Here is a 22,062-nt window from a genome sequence, read left to right as displayed (position 1 = left end):
GGCTACTACCTTCGGTAACACAGGAGCAGTACCTATTTATTGGAACGTAAGTAATTTTTTACGATTTTATCATTTATTTTTAATCTAAAGTCAGAATACAAAAAATGTTGTCCCCCTTGAGGTTAGCAAAAAGGATGTATGAAACATTTAATGAGCTATGTTTTATGTTCAAAACTTATATTAAGTTATTCAAAATAAATTATTCAGAAAAGTTTTTTTAACAAGTAAACACAAAAAGATGGGGTGAATTATTGGAATTTCTGTTTTCAGTGCTGTGTAAATTTTCCCTTTGAAAGGATAATTACTCTTCTATAATGTTTTATGAGATTTGTAAACATATTGGGGGGAATCTTTGACCATTCCACTATACAGAATCTTTAAAAATCCTTTAGTTTTTGCATTTGTGGACAGCCCTTTTTAATTAAAGCTACACAGTTTTGATTGGTTTGAAGTTCCGAGACTGAGATGGCTAAAGCAATATGGTAATTTCGTATAATTTTGAGTTAACCATTTTGTGGTTGATTTCTTTTCTGAAGAAAGGCCACTCCTGTTAATATCAATAAAATTATGAATTCCACGAAGGACAAAGACATTTGATGGATTCATGAATTCCAGAAAGAACCCAATGTTCTCTCATAAAAACTATGGAAGACTCAGTTGGGAGGGTGCAGTAATGAAAAAGAAGTGGTGGTAATTTTAACAACTACCGTATTTTTGGGAAATATCACTTGTAAAGAAACTCTTTCTGCGAATTAGTATAAAATAATTATCTTTTTTCTTTTTGCATAAATATAGCTTATTACCTATTATTTTATACAGCATTCTAATTGGAGGATTGGAGAAATTAAAGCAGATTCTGAAAGAGTTCTAAAGGCACAGAATTCACAGAGCAGCAGGGGCAGTGTTGTTTAGGTGCCAGTGTGCAGCCAGTCACTGGGTTTTAATATAATTATAGAGCACTAACTGCTCTTGGTGGTGCAGTCCGTGCGCAAGCCTGTGTGGGTGAGGAGGGAACTCCAGAGTGCAGCAGGATACACACCTCAGCCCACTCAGCTGTCAAAGATAACCAGCCTTTTGTGCTCTGTCTTACCATGCTTTGCAGATTGCTACATTGTACAGTCCTGCTGTGGCAATGTAAATCCTTTATTTCAGTGCACATGATAGAGAGAACCTGTAATGATCTTAAATCGTTGTAAAAGCCCTTGTGAATTCAGATGTTGCAAATGGAATATGATCTAACTGTTGTTCACCAGCAGACAGATTGGTTATTTTGAATTATACCATAATTGGCTTTATCTATCTGAAGAAAATACATGTAGGTCTTACAGTGCACTGTACACGTGAACGTTTTGGGGTATTTACATCCATATTGGGTGATCTATGTAGGAATTACAGCCTTTTCATATATATGACAGTCATGGTGATGTACACACAACAGAGTCAACCCAGTCTGAGACTGTATGGCTGTTTCGCAGCTGAATTTCAGCTTCTGCTGCCACAGATACATGATTGCCACTAATAGTCTAATCATCCATTCTTGGTACAATATACATAACTTTGTCTTGTTGCATCTGCCAGAAGGGTACACCTGCTGGGATTCACTGCCGGGATGATCTAGCAAGGTTGACCTCCACCTGTGCTTGATTCAGATGGTATGCGGTATCCTGGATCAATCGCTGGACCAGTTCCAAAGTGTCAGTGACCGTCTGCATTGAAAGTGTCCTCTCGCCAGGGAGAGACTTCTGTGCCCCTCAGTACTCAACCCAGGATGTTTAATTGGCCCGTCATGAAGGCCTCTGTCACCTCTAGACAGAATGAGTGGTTTATGGCTCAGGTCAGGCCTCCATAACTGAAAGAAGCCTTTTCATTGATTACACATTACTAAGTGTGTGACACCTGGATAGCATCAGCAAAACCATGGGCAGTTTGTATATTTATCAATTTGGTGTCATTGATAGACATAGGTTGCAGTGTGTTACACATTGAGATAATAAAGCTAACAGTTTAATGGCTGCAGGAGTGTGTGGTTAACCATCATGCAACCAGTGATTTGGTCTCACCCGATGACTTGGTCCTTTGCTACAACTCCTAGACCATTGAATTATTGAAAACCAGATCAGGATGTATAAACGAAAAAGAGGCATAGAAACCAATACAACCACGACATTCACATGCATCATGACAGTTGTTAGCAGTTCTGAGAATAGAGAATTTCTTGCATTTTGCCAGAATCAAACCATCTACGTAGGTCCAGAGTGTGACAAGCAGTGTTACTGGAAGGGGATTAATTTAATGGTATCTCGCTTATCTGACTCCAAAATAATGTTTTAACCTTTCCTCTGTGCCAAGAGTTGTGCATAAGAGGAGACTCCAAATGAGAGACTATAGCCTCTTTCTGGCAGTAATGTGGTTCTATGCGAATCGCTATCTATCTTGGTACATGTGGACGTGCCTCTGGCTTGTGTAGCCTACATGGATACTATGTGTATCTTGCAACAGCATAATTGTATAGGCAAATGACTGTGGGGTGCAGATATTCTGAGTTATATGTGTCCAACCGTAAATACAGTCTGTTTTCCTTTGTGGATCTGATAAGGGGCACATTTCTGTAAACCATCCACCTCTGAGTTATGCTGGTATAGTCTTCCCTTTATGGTAGTCTTTGACACATCTATGATTACATCCTGGAGAATGTTCTTGATCTGTTTAACAGTTGAAAATAGGTTTTCTTAACAATTGTAAGTATCTTCTGTCATCCATTACAGTGGTCTTCCATGGTCTACCAGCTTGTTTGCTATTGTTACTGCTAAAGGTTGTTACTGATAAAGCAAGAAAGCAGTTTTTCAGAGACAAAAAGTGAAAAGTTCTTGACTGGCTAAGTCAGTCACCTGTCCTGAATCCAATGGAATATGTCTTTCACTTGCTGAGGACAAGACTGATGGTAGAATGCCCCTGAATGCCCCAGAAACAAGCAGGAACTGAAGATGGCTGTTGTGCAGGCCTGGCAGTGCATCACCAGGGAGGAGACCCGGCAGCTGGCGATGTCTATGGGTCACAGACTTCTGGCAGTCTAGGAGTTGCAATCAAGTACTAAATATACTGGCTTTATTTCAATTTCAAAATTAAAGCGGGCAATCTGCATTTAACCTCATATTCATTGTTTCATTTAATTTCCAGTGCAGAGCCACACAACAAAAATGTGTGTGTGTGTGTGTGTGTGTGTGAGTGAGTGTCTGTGTGTGCGCATTGTGGCCTGGTGTTTCACTGTCCCTCTGGCTGAGCTAGGCAGCTGCTGGTATAAAAATAACGGGTGCAACCTAGAGTGAATAAGTGATCCATCTGTCTGATGCACCAAGCCACACCCTGACAGGCGTGAAGTCCCTTACAACATGACAGTAGGGAACAGCAAATGAATTCTAGATAATTTCCTGTTGGGTAGTTGTATTCTCTGTTTTATTTAATAGTATGCAACCAACTTTATAATCCAACTGATTTTATTGATTCCACTTAATTATAAACAGTCAGAAGTGCATTAATTTGTCAGCATTGAAGTACCTTCTAACACACAAATTGATGAGAAATATCCATAATACATTTATTCAGTGTTTATGACTAAGACTGAAATTTTTCAGGGGATTTTCTGCTACTCTTTCGCTAATTATTGCTTTGCTTTTCCCCACATTTCTGTCAAGCTAGAGAAGTCTCGATGCATATTGGTGATTGTCAAATGTGTGTGTGTGTGTGTGTGTGTTCTCACTGCGATCCATCAATAAAATCACCCCTTTACCATCTATCTGAGAAACTGGATGTGCTGTGGTTTAGTGCCAGGGTACCAGGATATAAAAATAGCATTGTTTTCCTAAGGACATTTCCATGGCAACCTCGAGAAATACTTCCAAGCCCCCTGCATCTTTCCCAAGCATCACAACTGTTGTGAGCAGAGAATATTAGAGTGTTGTAGAATGTCTCAAACATTATTCATAGCCATTATCCATCATTTTGTATTAGCCTACAATTTTATTTTGGGTATACATGTGCAATTTATTCAGTTTTATTAAAAACACATTCAACATCAACAAAACTGTTTTATCATTCACCTTTGTTCTGTTTGTATGTGGTGCTAAATGTGACATGAGAAAATAGTGTGATTTTGTTTTTATATATCTGAATGCTCCATAAGAATTCTGGTGGTTTAAATGCGTATTAAACTGTGCAAGTTGTTGCTACAATTTAAAGCCATTGTAAGATGGCTTTGAACAGTGTGTCTCAATGCATTTATGGGAATGTGCCATTTCTAATAGCAGTGTGTTATTATAAATTATTGTTGAATGGAAAATAATAATTTGCATTAGTTAAGGGGTCACTGTAAACAACAAAAAACAGATTTTTTTATTATATATGTCAACACCTTTCAGATTGTTAGATACAGCTAATTTTGTTAAGAAATTACAAAGAAACGACAGTCAGTGGTTTACTAACATTACATGTTTCTCTTTGTTCAAAGCATTTTCCATCTACCTGGACACAATGGTGGAATTGCATATTGCATAATGAACTCTATGCTGTAACACTAAAAGGCTAGTAGGCAAAGGTACATTGGCACCATCTACTGCTGAATAACAGGGACTGAAGGAATTGTACAGGTGCCCAGAGGTATGCAACACTGAATAATTAGAAGACACCAGTCTGGAAGAATAATTTAAAGGAGGTTGACTGGTCTGAGAATATTGCCTAGAAACTTGCCCCAGATATATTGTGAGTGATGTTGAAAAACCTGTTTTTCCTTTTGTTTCATTGTTACAATGAAGGTATGCGTTGACAACAAACGGAGACTTGTTTGGGTATATTTTGTGTATTTCTAAAGATTCTAAGTGAAAATTATGAAAAACTTTTATGAGCATGCACATTGATACTTACAGACATGACCATGTGTACATTTAATATAATGAATGACGTTTGTTGTGATTGTCACAGGCTAATACAATATGTGGCCTACCATTCATTGCAGCCAATGACTTGATAGGTTTCACACCAGTTTGCAAATGCTGACTCGTAGATGTCTGTACCTGTTTCTTATCTCTGTGTCATAGATACCACATATGCATTTGTCCCTAAAATATTCAGCAGGGCTGAAATTTGGCAAGAAGGGACATCTACAACATAACCATCAGCAAAGTGTAAGTTGTTGACATACCCTCATTCTGTTGCATCCATGCGCATTGGTGGACTCTGGGCCACTGTGCATTCATCTGGTTTACAAAAGACGACTGTAACCACCTCATTTGCTTCGTTACAGTTGAGTGTTGTAGTGCGGGTTGCTGCGACCTTGCATTTCCAATGCAGTGGGGCTGGCAGGGTGAAAGCAACCATGAAGAGGAAACATGACCATGTCTCAGTTTTGGAGGTGTTGTAACTATCTGATTACAGAAAAATTCTGTTCATTTTTTGGCATTTTGGAAGACTATAAAGTAGTGAAGAATAGTGTAAGAGCATAAAATGTTTGTGCACAGGTTCACCCTTCATTGCCCTTTCTTTAATACATAGTTTGAATAGTGTTCAACATGGGTATTGTTTTTATTGCTCAGTGATATTTTTATGTTACAAACACACACACATTCATACACCACAGTTTGTTTTTGGACAGTAAAACATTTTTTGATATTTTAGGTCTGTAGTCCAGCACATTGGATCTGTAATGGAAACAATGAATATAAGTTTAAAGGGCAGACAGCTATCTTTAATTTGAGGGTATTTATCTTCATACTGGGTGATTCTTGTAGGAATTACAGCCTATAAATTTTATACCTAGTTCCTCCATTTTAGTGGATGAAAAGGGCAGAATTCAGGCATTTGTTAAATGCAAATGATTTGCAATAAAGTACTAAATATGATGCCTGAAGTCGTCCAGTTACCTAAAATGGGAAACATTACTGTACCTTTTGATCATATATTTCTCAAGGGGGCATCAACCTACTGGAGCCTATCCCAGCGTGTATTGGGCAAGAGGTAATACATGCTGGACAGGTTGCCAATCTATCACAGGGTGCAGTCACCATTCACTCACACACTCATGGGCAATTTAGATAGGCAACTTATGGGCAATTTAGCCTTCAATTAGCCAACTTGCATGTCTTTGGACTGTGGGAGGAAACCAGAGTACCTGGAGGAAACCCACATCGACACAGAGAGAGCATGCAAACTCACAGGCCAGGATTTGAAAACTATTTTCTAGTGAACTATGCCTTGTGATAAGGGCTGTGTACTGTGAAAAGTTCACCAGTATTATGCACTCTAAATTCTTCCAGGACATGGTGGCTGTTGACTGATTCATGAAGACAGGCTATGTTTGTGATGTTAACAATCTGGGTATTTCAGGTCTGTTAGTCAAACCCCCTCTTAAAATGAAATGCTATGCCTTCTCAGGACGTTGATTACCTAATGCTTACATAACAATAGGGAATTTTATATACTGTATAATAATATATGCACATACATACACAGTACACAGTCCATTAAACCATCGCAGTGTGTTTTGTGTTTGTGTATACAGTTTTCATCCCCCAGTGATTATTTCTCATTTGGCTGTGTAATTACATGTATGTCAAGTATATTCCTTTTTTGAGAGATCACATTGAATATTTTAATCAGGTCCACCGAATTCGATTCAAATCCACCTATGATATGCTGCATGTTTGCAGAATAATTTGTGAGCCTTCAAAACTGAAAGGTTGATCAGATCAGTTACACTGTCATAAAGACCAGTGAACTGCCAATTAAACTTTGAGATAAAGTTGCTTAGAGGCAAAAAAACTGGAGAAGGTTATAAACATGTTGACAAAGCTCTGAACCATGCTCAGACCATAGTGGAGTTGCAGAGCTCATTGGTTGAAATGGAAGAAACTGTCAAGAGATCAACAATCTGTTTATTAATTTACAGATTGGTCTCTTTGGGGCAAGGATTAGAAGGAAGCCAATTCTGAGAAAGGCCAACATTAAGTCATGTCTGGAGGTTTCCAGACAGACACTGAGACCTTCTGGAAGATTCAGGTTAGTGGTCTGATGAGACTGAAAGTGAGGTCTTCACCTGACACAGCCCATCATCCAGGTGACACCATCCCTACCATTAAACAAAGTTGTGCAGCATCATGCTATGTGGTTGTTTTCAGGAGGAGGGACAGGAAAGCCTGTTGCCAGGAAGGGCAATATGTATAAAGCCAAATGCAGGCAAATTCTTGAGGAGAATCTGTTTCAGTCCTCAAAAGATCTGCATTTGGCTCAAAAACCAGTAGGTCAATATTCTGGAATAGCCCTGCCAAAGCCCAGAAGTAATTCCTATTGAAATCTGTGATATGACCTGAAAATTGCTTCAATTGCTCCTCCACAGATGCTCTCTGTCTACCTTGGCAGAGCTGGTTAAAATTTGCAAGGAGGAATGGGCAGACATTCCAAAATCTAAATGTGAAGAGCTGATACAGACATATCCAAGAAGACTCAGAGTTGTGGGAGGGTGGCGTGGTGGTAAATACTTTTTAAAATTTGAAATTTCTTTCATTTAAAAAAATGAATGTATTGTTGAATGTATTGCATTGAAAGGAAAATATTTCAATGCATTAAAATTTTATGGCCGGACAAGGTACACAATGTCGAAAAGTACATAAGTTTGGAGTAAATACTTTCCAAGCAATGCTACTGCTATTGCAAAGGGTCACATGGATTATACCTTGCCAGTGGACCTGGATAATGTCCCAACAGAAAGATCCATTTAATGTCCCCCTTTCCATGCAGCCACAAGTTTTTGACAAACTATTTATTATAGAGCAGTGGTAACGAACCCTATACCTGGTGATCTGCTGTCCTCTAGGTTTTCACACCAACCTTAACAAAGCTCATCTCATTCAACAGGTAGAGATCTTGTTGAGCTGTTAATTAGTAGAGTCAGGTGTGCCAAGTAAGGTTTGAAATGAAAACATACAGTATGGTAGATCTCCAGAAACAGGGGTGGTTACTATTGTTACAGAGGACGGAGTGTGGCACAGTGGGTAAGGAACTGCGCTTGTAACCGAAAGGTCGTAGGTTCGAATCCCGGGTAAGGACACTGCCGTTGTACCCTTGAGCAAGGTACTTAACCTGCATTGCTTCAGTATATATCCAGCTGTATAAATGGATGCTATGTAAAAAGTTGTGTAAGTCGCTCTGGATAAGAGCGTCTGCTAAATGCCTGTAATGTAATGTAATATAGAGGGTACACACAAGCTGATAGTCCAGATTAATACTGCAAGTGAATTAGAATTTATCTGGGGTTCACTCCCAAAGTGAAGATAATGTGGAAACATGTTTCTATAATTTTGCAAGTTCCATGTTACTTTATTAAGTATGACTAAATTTAATGTATTTATTTTAACTTGGATACATAAACAAATAAAAATATGATAAATACATAAATCTGTTTTCATGGAGTGGTGCTGAGCTCACGTGAGCTCTATTGCCTTAACCTGTTTTTTCTTGCCACTTCACATCACATTGACCAGGCTATCCTTCAACAAAGGTCCATCTACGGTTACTATCCCAAACTGCTCAGTCTCAGAAATCCTGACATGACATACTCTCACATTCCCACAATAAGAGGCATTTTACAAGACAAATGCAACGGACCAATCTTCAGTCTTTTGACAGGTTGGCCACTCTTGCATAGATTCATCACTGTTCCAAGTGTTCTCCATTTCATGATAATGGCTCTCACTGTGGTTAGGTGGAGTCCCAGAGCCTTAGAAATGGCTTTGTAACCCTTTCCAGACAGATATATTTCAACAAAATTTTTTCTCATCCCCTCTGGAATTTCCTTTGATTGCGGCATGGTGCACGTGTAGAAATTTTGTGGTGACTACTTTATTCTGATGGTAAGGTTCAATATGAGTGGGGTTTAAATTCAACAGGACTGGCTGCAGTCAAGCCTGTATGTGTTCAACCAGCTGAATCTAATTATAAATTAAATTTGATTGAGTAACTAAGGGGGAAATTACTTTTTCACATGGGTGATATTGGTGTGTTTGACAGTTTTTTTCATTAAATAAGTGAAATAATAATTTTAAAAATGTGTTTTGTATTTACTCAGTTTCCCTTTGTCCAATATTACAATTTGTCCAAAGATCATTCAGTGTGACAATAGGCAATAATAGAGGAAATCAGGAAGAGGGCAAATACTTTTTCATGGCACTGTGTATCCAAGGTAAGACACTTAAGTTGTTGTAATTTGTATTCAGGCTGTCAGTGAATGAGTTTCCATCAGTTTATTCCATAATTGTGAAATTAAAAAGTGTGTTTATATATCAATGAATATGAAACACTTGCATTATTAGAACTGGGGAATATTTCCATGTATTACATCTGAGGATTGTAGCAATATTATATGCAACCACTTTTTAAAAAACTGTTTATTTATTTATTTATTTATTTTTGGATGGGAGGCCTTACCACTGACAGCTTTTCTGTTGCTGTACTAAAGAGCTAACTACCTTGCCACGCAAGGGTTGAGAAAAGCCAGATAATTTAACAGCATATGAAGTCGGCATCATAAAGATTTGTGTTCGTAGTGCTTCCCGGTACTGAAATTTGAAATTAAATATATTATTAGAACTGCTGCCTATAAACAGCAAACACCTCTTGTGAATAAAGGCCTGCCCTGCCTGTTAGGTAATGAAGTAATGAGCAACAACCTTGCTTCCCACATACAGTGCAGATACAAGACTCAGGTCATAATGGTTGATGACTGCATACAATGTATACTACTCAACAAAGAGGGGCTCTTTTTCTATCTCACCTTGTATTGTAAGTAGTTTGGTCTTAGTGACCCAGTTACCTCATTTGTTGTGTAAGGCAGAATGGTTGTGGAAACAAGACTAACCAGAATGTCACTGGTTCATGTCCAAAACAGAGCACTGCTGCTGAATTCTTGGGCAAGATCCTTAACCTAAATTTTAGCATGTCCAGCTGATTAAAATGACAATGGCAGAAAACATATATGTAGGCTTTGTAACTCATCCTGGATCTGTGCATCTGCTAATCAAAGTTAATGAAAAGTTTTAAGCAAGCTTCATCACATTGCAGTACCTTCTTAAAACTGCCCTGAGTGCTAATTCTCCTGAAAGGAAATCAGAATAGGCTCCCCTTTCTCCATGAGGAAGGTAACTCCTCTCATAAGCAAAGTATTAAAATTATGTATACAGTTTATGACAGGGTGTAGCACTAAATTTTGGGCCCTATACATAAGCAGTCTCTGTGGGCCCCCTTCCTCTCTTGATCCATGTCTCTCACGCATCATTCCAGGCTTTTCGAGGGCCCTCCCTCCATTCGGGCCCTGGGTAGTCAGTCCCACTTTTCCCCCCACTGCGACGCCCCTGGTTTATGATGTAACTAGGTTCAAGTTGAGAGTTATGTTTTTCCCCTGAGTATTTTGTGGCAGGAACAGTGGCTTCCAATAGCTTTGGAACAAGCTCATCTTGGCTTGCTTTCACTTGCTGCCAGCTGCATCATTGCCTGATACCCACATGCAGAGCGAAGCACAGAATTGAAATATAACAGAGCCAATGCTTAGTATAATCAATTATAACAGTTCTCTATACTTGGGAGGGAATAGCAGGGCAAACTGAACTCTTTGCAGTAGTAGAAAGTCCTCCAGCACAATTTCTCCCTTTGATGCATTTTGACAGTGAGTCTAAGAATTGACCACAGTCTGCTTTGTAAGTGTGATTAATCGAGGCCATGGTCAACGAAGATGAGCCACACCATGCTTTTGTAGTTAATTGGAAAACAATTTTTAAAATATGAATTAACTAGTGATAGGGCAGCTGGTGCTGGTGCTGGTGCTGAAATCTCCAAACTGTATCATTAAGTGAATGATCGCAATGAGCGAATAACCACAAACCAGTGAGACCTGCAAGTTAAGTCTCATTGTGTTTGTTAGATCATCATGGGCAATGTAATTCATGTTTAAACTGTCCTCTGACAGCCTATACTACATTATAATGACCACAATGCAATTGTAGGAGAAACTTTCAATGCTGGAAGTCTACCGTTTTTGATTTATATTATGGATACTGACCAGGCAGCCTTCCTCTCTTGCTCTACTTTCCTGAGCAATTATTTTCACATTCCACGGGGATCAACATGGGGAATCCTCCGAATCACTCCGTAAAATTGCCAAATGTGCCCAGCACTTACGCTAGTCTACTATTACAAAGCAATATATATAAATAAATATTCGTCATCGTGTCCTAAATTTGGATAACTTGTTTTATATTAACTATAAATTCACAAGAAATTTGAAAACTGTTTCCGCCCTGTTTTTTTCCCTCGTGCATGCAAGGCAGCATATCATATTTCGATCATCGCCGCAACGCAACAGTCTCACCACCCAAAACCGACATACGTGTGACTGTAAAATTCTGCATAGCTGCTTCAAACATGAATAAAAACTGTATCTCACGGCATTCGTAATTTCACACAGAGTATTTTCAACGTCTCATCCCAAATGGGCAGAAATCAGGAAAAAAAGGAGAGGCGGGGTTTCATAACACCACATGATAGAGTGGGATTGTAGCAAGCGCGCAACTCACATCACACTGTAGCAGCAGAGGCGGCGGGCGTGTGGTGTGTGAAGAGGGAAGAGCGGACTCGCTGCCAAAAGCGCAGTCCTGTAACTACAGTATAGCACTGCGAACAGACTCGCATTGCGTACAGGCACACATACGCTCAACTAAAAACAAAACTTATTCTTTTAATACTTCCGTGTTCAAAATGGCTGACCCCGTGCAACTGAGCAGCGACGGAGAAGGGGCCGAGAATATGAGAGGGTTTGCAAGGCAAGGTGCCCTGAGACAGAAGAATGTACACGAAGTGAAGGATCACAAGTTTATCGCCCGTTTCTTCAAGCAGCCGACCTTCTGCAGCCACTGCACGGACTTTATCTGGTGAGGCAACTGTGATGTGAATTTGCCATGGCAGCAAGCAGGAGACTGGAATGATAGTGTTATTGTGGCACAGGACACAGGTGACACACTTGCTGCTCAGGACATTAAAACCGCTTGTCAATAAAACAGCCTAAGGGATTTTGGTGTCTCATATGAATAATTGAGAACGTGCGTAGTCAAGTGAAATGTCACATATATCAAAATGTGGTGCATAGCCAAGAATGCAAACTTAATTAGATTATTAGCAAACAAGAATATAGGCTACTAAGCAATTAAATATATTTTTGACTAAGTGTGGGGGTTTAATGGTTAATATTCCGACAGGCTATGTATAATATGTATAGTCTACTACAGAGACTGGATTTGTATATGGCTAATCTGTGTTTAACAAATTAAATAAAATCGTCTTAGAATGATTTGATTGAGATACTAATAGCTGAAGCGAGGTAATTGCACCATAGGAATTTTAGATTTAGTGGGTATGCGACCACCCATATAAAGCTCGCTTACATATAAGCGCTCCATAAATATATTATCTATAAAAATAAAATAGTCATTTCCATTCTTTTTTAGGGGATTCGGTAAACAGGGATTCCAGTGTCAAGGTAAGCACACGTCGACAGCATTGTCCATGTTGCGGCTATTTTAAAATCGAGCCAGTTTTCTTGAAATAAGGTGCATACAATGTGTTTAATTGTTTATTGGCTATTTATGAGTGTTGGCCTGATAATATTTAAGGACGACTGTCCTTAGTTGCTCCATTAACAAAATGACTGCCCGTTTAATCACCGATGTTGCGCAATCGCTTTAGGAATGGTGATTGTTGACTAAATGCAGACATTTCCTGAAGTATTTGGTTCATCATTTTTTGGGGGGATATTCAAGTGTCATTTTGCGTCTGTACCTTTTCGTTTACGATTGTTGAAATGATATGCAGTGCGGTATGTGTTCTCGGGGGGAAATACTGCATGCTGTATTAACAAGCTGGAATGCAGTTTCTGCACAATGCAAAATTTGAGCGTGCTGCATCTTCTCCCGTCGCCTCATTTGCGGAATGATGGCAGTTAATCGTGCAATGGCAGCATTCTGTGAACCAAGTTAAAATGCAGTCAGATTGGTCGTTAGTGTCCTGGTGGTGAAATCTTAAATTCGGCGATAAATCGGCGATGTTGTGTAGAACCTATCCCACCCGTATACCAATATACTCTAATGCTTCAGCAACTCATGCACATCATGCATTATAAAACATAGTGTTAAAGACCGGTTAAATAGGTTAGATCAATGAAACATGATCTTACCGTAACTTAAACATATAATGAATATACAATTTACAGCAGTGATGTAGACTTGCTACCATGGAATACTGTTTGCCTTTAAACTGCAACTCCTTTCTTTTACATTTGAATACTTATGTCTGTTGATCCCTAGATTTTACAATGACGGTTATTTGTGAAGTAGGCACGTGTTCAGTAAGTAGCAGTTCAGCAGGCTATGGTGTATGATACGACCATGGTTATTCAATATAAATATCCTGATTTATTTATTTATTTATTTAATTATGTATCTTTATCAGTGATTTATAATGCCAAAAAGAATTGCGTTTGAATGGAGGGTCACTTTCAGTTCCCTTTATCACTGTTTCAGTATGCCCTCTTCACACACGCACAGACACAAATATTAGCATCAAAATTGTGTTAAAGCAGACAGCATTTCTCATGAGGCCACCTGAATCTGTACGTAATGCTCCATAATCTTTAATTGTTGCCAAAATTTGAGTACATAATGTTACATAAGTGTACCAGTCCAACCTGTTGAGGTTGGGTCTTTTGATTACAGTCGAACACATTGAACCAGTTGAAACCAAGGGAAATTGAAACTATTGCTTGGCACAAGCTCAGTGTAATTTTCTGAGTTAGAATTCTTAATTTGAGGAAGTGTCTGGTTTTATTTTTAGATGTATGGTTACATGGGTTCATTTTGTTTGTGATACTTTTCCTGTGTTTTGCATGTTTCAGAAAAGGTGTGCAAAGTCTGCCATAATGAAGCATTCTTTGTAAGCAGGCCTTTTATGTGAGTGATGTACTACAAAGTTTGGAACTGGTCTGGTTTTGTTTTATAAGTGTTATATGCACACATCTAAATGGTTAAAATTTAAGAATGGTAGAATGAAATGTAAAGTATTGATGCTGCAGTTTCTGGGGGAGATTATCGCAAAACTATGCTTCACTGTAGTGCATTTTTGATTCCCCCTCTGTAAAATAATTTAAGAAAAGGTATTTACTATACCAGACTTTATTTGATCCTGATATTTGCACTTGTGTTTGTATTATAAGCCATTTTGGATAAGAGTGCTAAATGCCAGTAAAGTTGAATTGTAAAAGGGTAAGGAAATGAAGAAAATGTAGGGGCAGTCAGTGCATACTGTAAGTATGTTGAGTGTGTTTAACCTTGTTTGCTGAGTGTGTTAACCCTAGTGCCCTTACTAAATCTCACTTCCCCTTTGACCTTTATGGTAAATGACACACCTAAGGACAATTCCTTGCAAGCCTCATCTTTCCCTTGCAGCTACTGTAAGAACGAAAGTGAGTTTCGTCGGGTGAGTTGAAGCTGTATACCAGAGGGGCAAGCACTGTAGTCATACAATAGTGACAGATATGAAGCATCTGTCTGCAGAAACCCACCCTTTTCCTGTTTTCTATGTTGTGGCTAAGTTAAGAGCGACAGGGTTTGATGAGCATATTTTTCATTTTGCACTTCGAATTGGAGTTGAGTTTAAATTCAGGGGTGCAGTGTGTGCAAATCAATCAGTCAGTGTCCATTTGGGAAACAGACAGAGAATGAACAAAACATGCATTTGTGCATCTTGAAACATGGTTTAAAATGCGTTGATGGCTTTGTTTCGTAATGAGGCCTTTATCAGTTGTTTTAATTTCACACTGAGTACACTTCTGCTTATTTCTCATTCTATAGATGATGTGAAAGTTCATATGAACCACGTTTGATTAAAATAACTAAGATGCATATGATTTTTTTCAAAACAGCATAATATACTTTTAACACTACTGTATGCTCTTCTGTAACACTTCAGTGTAATAATATTTGGACATTGCATGGAAACAGGCAGAAGTAAATGATTTCCTGTACATGTAACCTATTCAAGTTACTATTTATGTTGTTTGATTTTGTTAATTTCTGTTTTTAAGCCTAAAATAATATTTTCTCCACATGATGTGAAAATTGTGAGAGAATACAATTTTTGGCTTGTCCTTGTAACATTTAGTGACATGACTCAAGAATTACATGTATTTTAAGAAAGCGCGTGCTAAATGTTTACATTTCGGTGATGTTTTTAAGGCCCTTCTGTGTCTGTGGGGAGGCATTTGTTTATATAACCGTGTGGTGAACTGGTCGTGCTCCTTTCTAATGTGTGGTGGATGGGCTGTCTCATTTGGCTCTGGTTAACTGACCCGCCTGCAAAGCAGACGCCTGCTGGAGTGAGCCGAAGGTCTATATTTGTGTTTGTAATTCGGCTCTGGGCATCTCAGCTAACTGACCTTGCAGCTCCTCTTGGGCCTTTGTCTTTCACCTCTCTGGTGCCCAGGAGAGGGGCCCACAGGCAGCCTTGCCTGGTTGTAATCTTCGTGCTCTCCAACTGATCGTCAGCCCATTGCTGCAAGCTGGTCACCATACCTAAGGTGAAACTCCGAGGGAACTCCTCCCTCAGTAATGCCAGCTGAGTCGTTCATTAACCTGACTCCAAATTTGGTTTCGGTTTGAATTTACGGGACCTGCAGTTAGACTAACCTTTTTGGCACATTTTTCAGTTTTATGGGCGCTCATTAATGTTACTACTTGTTATCTTACTTATCCAATAAGCAGATGTGTTTTATGTGTTTAAGTGAACATTAACTTAGGGTGATGTGTGCAAGGTTTTGGCCCGAGGCGCAAGCTGACCTTCTAGCCAGTATGATTTATTTTGAGCTTTCTTCTGACTAGCTTGTGGTGTGATGCCGTTTGATTAATCTGAATATGTATTTGTGGGTAAAACATCTCCTGTTCTTTTGTGTTCCTAGCAAGGGCATAAATGCAGCCATATTCTCAGAAATTCTCACTAGATGAATGTTGTCATGTTTAATACCATCTCTCATGAGGATTTGCTGTGCTTGTCATGCTATTCTCCTCCATGTCTCCTGATTTGTGTCTATCACGGCTTTGGTTTGACGGTACTTAAATCAGGCGACAGAGGTAATTGGAATCTGTCTCTACTCGTTCATGGTGGAGGTTTTTCCCCCACTTCATTTTACAGTTTCTGAATGGACAAAAACTCAATAAGTGCAGTGCAGCACAGTAATATATAATAATATAGAATTATAGTAGGTTGGCTAGCAACCTATAACCTTTTTCTTTGTGGTTGTGAACAAATCATTGTGAGATAGAAGATTAGATTCTATCCTGCCTCATTGTGGGCAGGATAACCAAGCACTTTTGTCCTTTATGGACAGGAATAAAATGCCAATCTGATGTCAAGCTGGTGGCTTTTTAAAGAGGCTGTATGCTTCCTGGAGAACAGCTTTGGTCATCTGGTTAGGGTCCAGCTGTGAAGACCTCAGTTAAACCCTTCTCAACCTCTGTTGTTAAGGGCTCGATTTTTTTTTTTTTTAAGTGAGCGAGGGACACATTGTGCACTGCATCTCTTGGGGCCCTGGAATACCTCCTGCACCAGTGGAAGCTTCATTGACTGCCAGATCTCGTCAGACTCATATGCGCACAGCGCGTCTACACAGTGCCCATCTCTGTTCCACCTTTCCTCCCTGTGCTTTGACCAGAGAAAAGGCCTCTAGTGTTTGAGCATTCTGCTTATGTGGAAAAGGAATAACTGTACTGCAGGTAGAGGAAGGGATTTCAGAATGAAGCCATTACTCCTACAGTGCTTTCACACCACATCCGGGGCTTTTCCCCCCCTCTCTGAGGATGAGAAACTACATTTTCTTCTTAAAGGACAAAGTAATTATTGGTCATGGAATGTCAGTGGTTCTGTGTGAGTTGCAGCTCTCCATGATTGTACACCTCAAGGGAAAAGGACTTGTTGTAATTACAAGTGCACCAGAATGAATGTCTGCCGGTGGTGGTGTACAGGGATTACACCTGCCAGCACCCCTCTTTAGTACATTTTAGTGCCTGTCAGTCTCTAGTGTGTCTTTTGACATGGTGCTTAAATATATGGAAATGTGGCCACAGAAGAATAAATTGTTCCTACTTTTGAGATTTACAGGATGAATGTTTAGAGCTATAGATGGCCGATGACTGTACGCAGAGTAGCATTTTCCCAATTTACAGTAATTAATGGGAGAGGCCAGCTCGTTGATTTAAGATGGGCTTCGTACATCGCTAAAATGATTAAAATGGCTATTTGGCTATTGGCTATCACAAAACTTATTTCCCTAAAATGTAGCGTCTATAATTGACAAATACAACATCAGCCTGGGATTGAGTAATGGTGGAGGTCTGCACAGTCTCTACCAACTGCATAGCGCTTTTAAATAGACATACTATACTGCGGGTAGTCATAGTAAGTGTTTCCTTTTCCCACAACTTAAATGCTTGCAGTGACAGAAGTGTTAACTATTATTTCAATTCTGAATATGAATCAACTGAAGAATGAAGGGAGGCAGATGGTCATTGTTGAGTAAGGCTCATGGAACTGTTCACAGAAGGGCTAGGGTGCCCCTGCCCAGGAGATGACACATTGCATGTGTTCCCATTGGGTGCGTGAGGAGAAATGTAAAGTGTGGCCTGGCCCGCCTTTACTGCGCTCCTTTAGACAGTTTGAGGGTTATGTTGGAAGTCCAAGGAGCTGCATGTGTTTACTGGCCCCATGTTGGCACCGTCCAAAGTTCACTATTCATGGGCTCTCTGGGCTTGTCACAGCTGCTTAAGAGTAGTGTATCAGCGCTATTAGCTGAACTGTAGATGCTGCGCTTGGTATGTAATTTCAGCTTGTTATTATTTTTCATTTTTGCAGTTTGCTTAAATTTTCTGACCCTCATGATGGATTTATATGCAGTACAGTTTGAACAGAATATATTTAGCATTCATTTATGCAGTCCAAATAGATTATTAAACCTATGGGTGCGTATTTTACTTTCACGATAAAGCAAGTTTATGAAGCAGTAATAATGCCATGGAAGAAACAATGAGCTGTTTAGATACTGACTGTGTGTCAGAGTCAGCAGACTCTGAGGTCTGTGACATTTGATACCAACATTCCTGGGGTCCTTGCCTGAGAGGGTATTACACCTGGCTGTCATGCTCTGACTTGTTTTCATGGGCTGTAAGGAAAGAGAGGTATCAGTCGAAGCATGTTGTATTTGGCTCCGCCTGTGTGTTTGTGTGCGTGCGTGTTTTTCCAAAGAAAGCGTGTGAGGTTGCAGGCAGTGGGTGAGGCGGTGGGACCCGCGCTGCTGCTTCCAAGCACCGCGGCGCATGCGAGCTGCCTGCTGTCTCTCTCCCAGTCTGCGCGAGCGGCCGCCACAGCCCTCCGTTTGTGGCTCACACGCCGCAGATGGCAGCGGACAGCCGGCAGAGCGTGCTTCGCCCACTCCCAACATGCTGGGACCAGCGCGGCCACCACTCCCGTCCAGCCGAGGGAGACGCGCATCCTCGATTTCACACCGAGCGCAGTTAACCACTCTAATTATGCCTCTGCTAATAGCCATAATAACCTCTTCATGCTATTAATATGTATCAGCAAGGCAGAGGGGGATTATGAAAGTGGTCGATGCAGCGCGCAGGGTGAGACGGCTTAGGCGCTGGCCCGTAAGGTGTGTGTCGTTGCCGTCAGCCCCCGCGTTCACGCTGGCGTGTGTTCGCGGTCTGCGCGTGGCGTTGCGCGCGTCCCCAGCGCTGCTTCCGCAGGCCGTACTGCGGCTCCAGCTCCAGCTCCAGCTCCGGGACTGAGACGGATTAGGGTGCGCAACATCAGGCTGTAAATCGCCAGCGGGAGGAGGGGGCGGCGGCAGTACGCGCCCGTAGCGGCGAGGACGGACAATCATGAGTTTGACGTCGACACAAATCTTTCACGCGCGCGCGGTCTCCCGGGAGAGAGGGCCGTTTATTTCCTTCCGTCCCAGCGGAGACCGGGATCCCCTGCAGCCCGGGCATCCGTGGAGCCGGAGGGGAGAAGGGCGAGCGGCGTGCTGTGCGAGCGCTCTGCTCTTGGGCGGGGTGCGCCGTGTGTGATGCGGGCCTGCTGCGTTCTTAGGCGCACTACGCCCGCTGATTCAGGAGGCTGTCAGCCAGCGGTCGGCGTAATGGACAGAGGGACAATCATCGCCCTCCTACACGAACACGCGCCATCCAAACTCTCAATCACCCCTATTTGGCTCGAATAAAGAGCAGAGTAAGATGCCGGAAATAGGCAGGGATGCTGCCATTCATTGCAGAAGCCTTAGAGTGGAAATCTGTGCAGGGGTAGGGGGCGGAGGAGGAGGAGGGATTTGCAGGTATTGCTGAAGCACTGCACGAGTGCAGTTGGAAGGTAGTGTAGCAGGAAGAGAGGACGGGTTTGCAATGAGGAGAGGGAAGCGACATGTAGGGCGAGGAGCCCAAATTGCGAATCGAGGCTTCCAGGCCACTGTGCCTGACTCTGCCTGTTCACTCCCATCGGCAACGTCCAGAACACTGCTAATGATGCGCAAACAAATCGAAATCGCCAAAGGCGCTCTGTAAAGCTTGAAAAAGGAGAATCATTCGATTGTTTAGCTTCTCTATCGATAAGGCAGAGGACGACACTGAAGCAAAAGCAAGACAGCACACTCATACAGCGATGTTTATGAAAATATAGGCAGGATGAGAAGAGAATGCACAATGTGCGTTTGGAGACCTGTGACCTCTGTAGACAGAGAGGAGAAATGCTGGCAGCTAAATGATGTGAAGCACTGCAGATTCTACATTTTGAAAGTATGGCAGCTGAGACTATGGCATGCCCCTAAAGAAACAAGTGATATATTTTCAGCAAATCAGATTCAGTAATTAATTCATCTGCAATTGCCAGGGCATGGGACAAGTGCATGGGTCTGTGTCTTGGTCAGTTGGTGGATTCATACCTCAGTAGGGTCACAGAGAAATCACTAAGGAACCACTGCATGAAAAATGGAGTTAATGGAAGATATCTGCCGTATTAAATGTCAGTTAAATTTGCGGTGTGTTGGTTGTGAGAGAGAGATTTCCTGTGTCAACACATGTATTTCCAGAAACTACTGCACACTCCCGGGCAACGTCTGTGATCTGGGATTTCTGGACTCTGATATTCCCCTCTGATTCGTCAACTCTGCCCACACTGAAATCTCATGGCGTGTCCTGAGACATGCATGGCCATGTCTGGTAGTTTATGCCCAGTGTCTGGAAAAGAAGACCTCGGTGCATGTATTATTTCTATTTCCAACGCAGTACTGTGGTTTTGGACATTGACACATGCTGCTAACGGCAGGAAGTATCAGTTTTTGGATTTGTGTCTGCCCCATAAATGCTCCTTCTCATGCAGTGGACACTTTAGAAATCATGCCCCAGATAGAGCTTGTGCATAAGGGGCATGTTGCAAGGCTTGTGTTGTGGTGAATAAAACCTGTTTGACTGTAATGAAGTCAACTATTTTTGCAAAAATATTAAAAGTCCCTTAAGTCATGGTACTGTAGCATTATTTCACCTGAGGGAAAAAGATCGCTGCAATCCTAGCTGACCTTGCATGTTAATGTGTAGAAGCCCTGGAGCATCTTTACTTCTGGAGAGAACCAGTCAGTTGACTTCATGATGAGTGTCTCACTCCCTTCAAAAGGCCCATGACCAGCAAAGTCAGAGAAAAAGTTTTTTGTATGGTTGTTATTTTTTCTTGTCTGCAGGGCCAAGGGTAATCCTCTTAGTGAAACAAGAAACTCTTAAGTGTGTGGATACTCCTCTGCATATAATGCGTCCTGGCACACACAAGTTAACCAGCCTTCTAATTGTTGAAGGCACAAAATGGCCTTTCACGTGTTAAATGTAAAAGTACTGCTCACTTGGGATAATGTGAGCTTGGAAGTAAGAGCAGAGGCTCCTACCAGTCTGCATGTCTCCTAAGGGCAAAAGGAACATGTCTGTCTGGACTAATGGTAGGAGTCTGCACAGAGAGAGTGGATTAGTTCCCATTTACCTTCACTCTTCTGCGTCTTTGAGGAGTTTTGAAACGCAATTGGCGCCAAGGGGATCCATGTTTGATTGAGCTGCTGTACTGGTTTGATGAAGCAATCTGCATGAGCGCCTTTCGAAATCAGTGGGCCCTTTGAAGGGTGTATAAATAGGAAGAGTGTTCTGTGGAGGATGAATAAAGGATAGATGGGGGAAGGGGGTGGTTGTGTGGGTGTTCACGCAGATATGCACTGTACCAAGGGAAATTTGAAGGTACATGGGCATTTGGGCTGATTCCGATAAAACACCACATGATGGGCAATGGCAGCCCATTTGCGTGAACATATTTTAATGTGACATATCAATGCCAGTTCTGGTGTTCACCTTGAACTTCATTTTTATTTTTATAATAGTAATAGTTTCCTCCTACAATAAGATGTACCCAAGGAGCAACAGCTTTCTCCTCTGTGTTTAGGTTCAGATGGGTTCACTGACACATTTACATTTGTTCAGAGAAATTGCAGTTGCAACAGGTGAAAGAGCACTGAGATGGATTTCTTCTTATTGCTATGAAACAGACACCATCATACACAGGCCTTCATTTTCCACAGCTGAATGGACCTTGATGGTTTTTTGCTGGGGACCTGTTGAGGCAATCAGAACTGATTGTTCCATTACATGTGACAGTACTCTGAATGAACTGTCTGGATGGACAGATTCAAGGGGTCGCTTAATAAGCCTTTCCTGATGCATTTGCAGCATTATGCATAACAAGCACACACTTGCACACAGGCCGGCATGCAAACACTCATCCACTCATTGGAATGAAAAAATGTTATCTATTACTGTTTGTAAAGATGGACAGCTTGCGAGATTATACGCCATGGATAGGCTAAGACCAAAGGAAAAGCAAAAAGCGGTTTTTGAAAAACTT

At 41.1% G+C, this 22,062-nt stretch overlaps 1 protein-coding gene and 1 long non-coding RNA gene across 3 annotated transcripts in view; both read left to right on the top strand.

Moving 5' to 3' along the window:
* Window positions 1-5,085: 5,085 nt before the first annotated feature.
* LOC118220091 lies at window positions 5,086-7,133 on the top strand. The gene is made up of 3 exons (XR_004763915.1): window positions 5,086-5,177; window positions 5,297-5,404; window positions 6,938-7,133. It is a non-coding gene; the product is annotated as an uncharacterized LOC118220091 (long non-coding RNA).
* A 4,462-nt stretch (window positions 7,134-11,595) lies between these two features.
* The window catches only part of LOC118220309 (protein kinase C beta type), a 121,174-nt gene continuing 110,707 nt past the window's right edge, over window positions 11,596-22,062 (top strand). For both annotated transcript variants that reach the window (XM_035404115.1, XM_035404114.1), the window contains exons 1-2: window positions 11,596-11,966; window positions 12,540-12,571. In XM_035404115.1, coding sequence (XP_035260006.1) covers window positions 11,794-11,966; window positions 12,540-12,571 — 205 coding nt within the window. In that variant the 5' untranslated portion in view covers window positions 11,596-11,793. The remainder of the gene's footprint in view (window positions 11,967-12,539; window positions 12,572-22,062) is intronic.

Source organism: Anguilla anguilla, chromosome 2 (genome assembly GCF_013347855.1).
Source record: "Anguilla anguilla isolate fAngAng1 chromosome 2, fAngAng1.pri, whole genome shotgun sequence".
In the NCBI taxonomy this organism is placed as follows: domain Eukaryota; kingdom Metazoa; phylum Chordata; class Actinopteri; order Anguilliformes; family Anguillidae; genus Anguilla; species Anguilla anguilla.
Note: the sequence above shows the minus strand (reverse complement) of the source record. Positions and strands in the feature narration are given on the sequence as shown.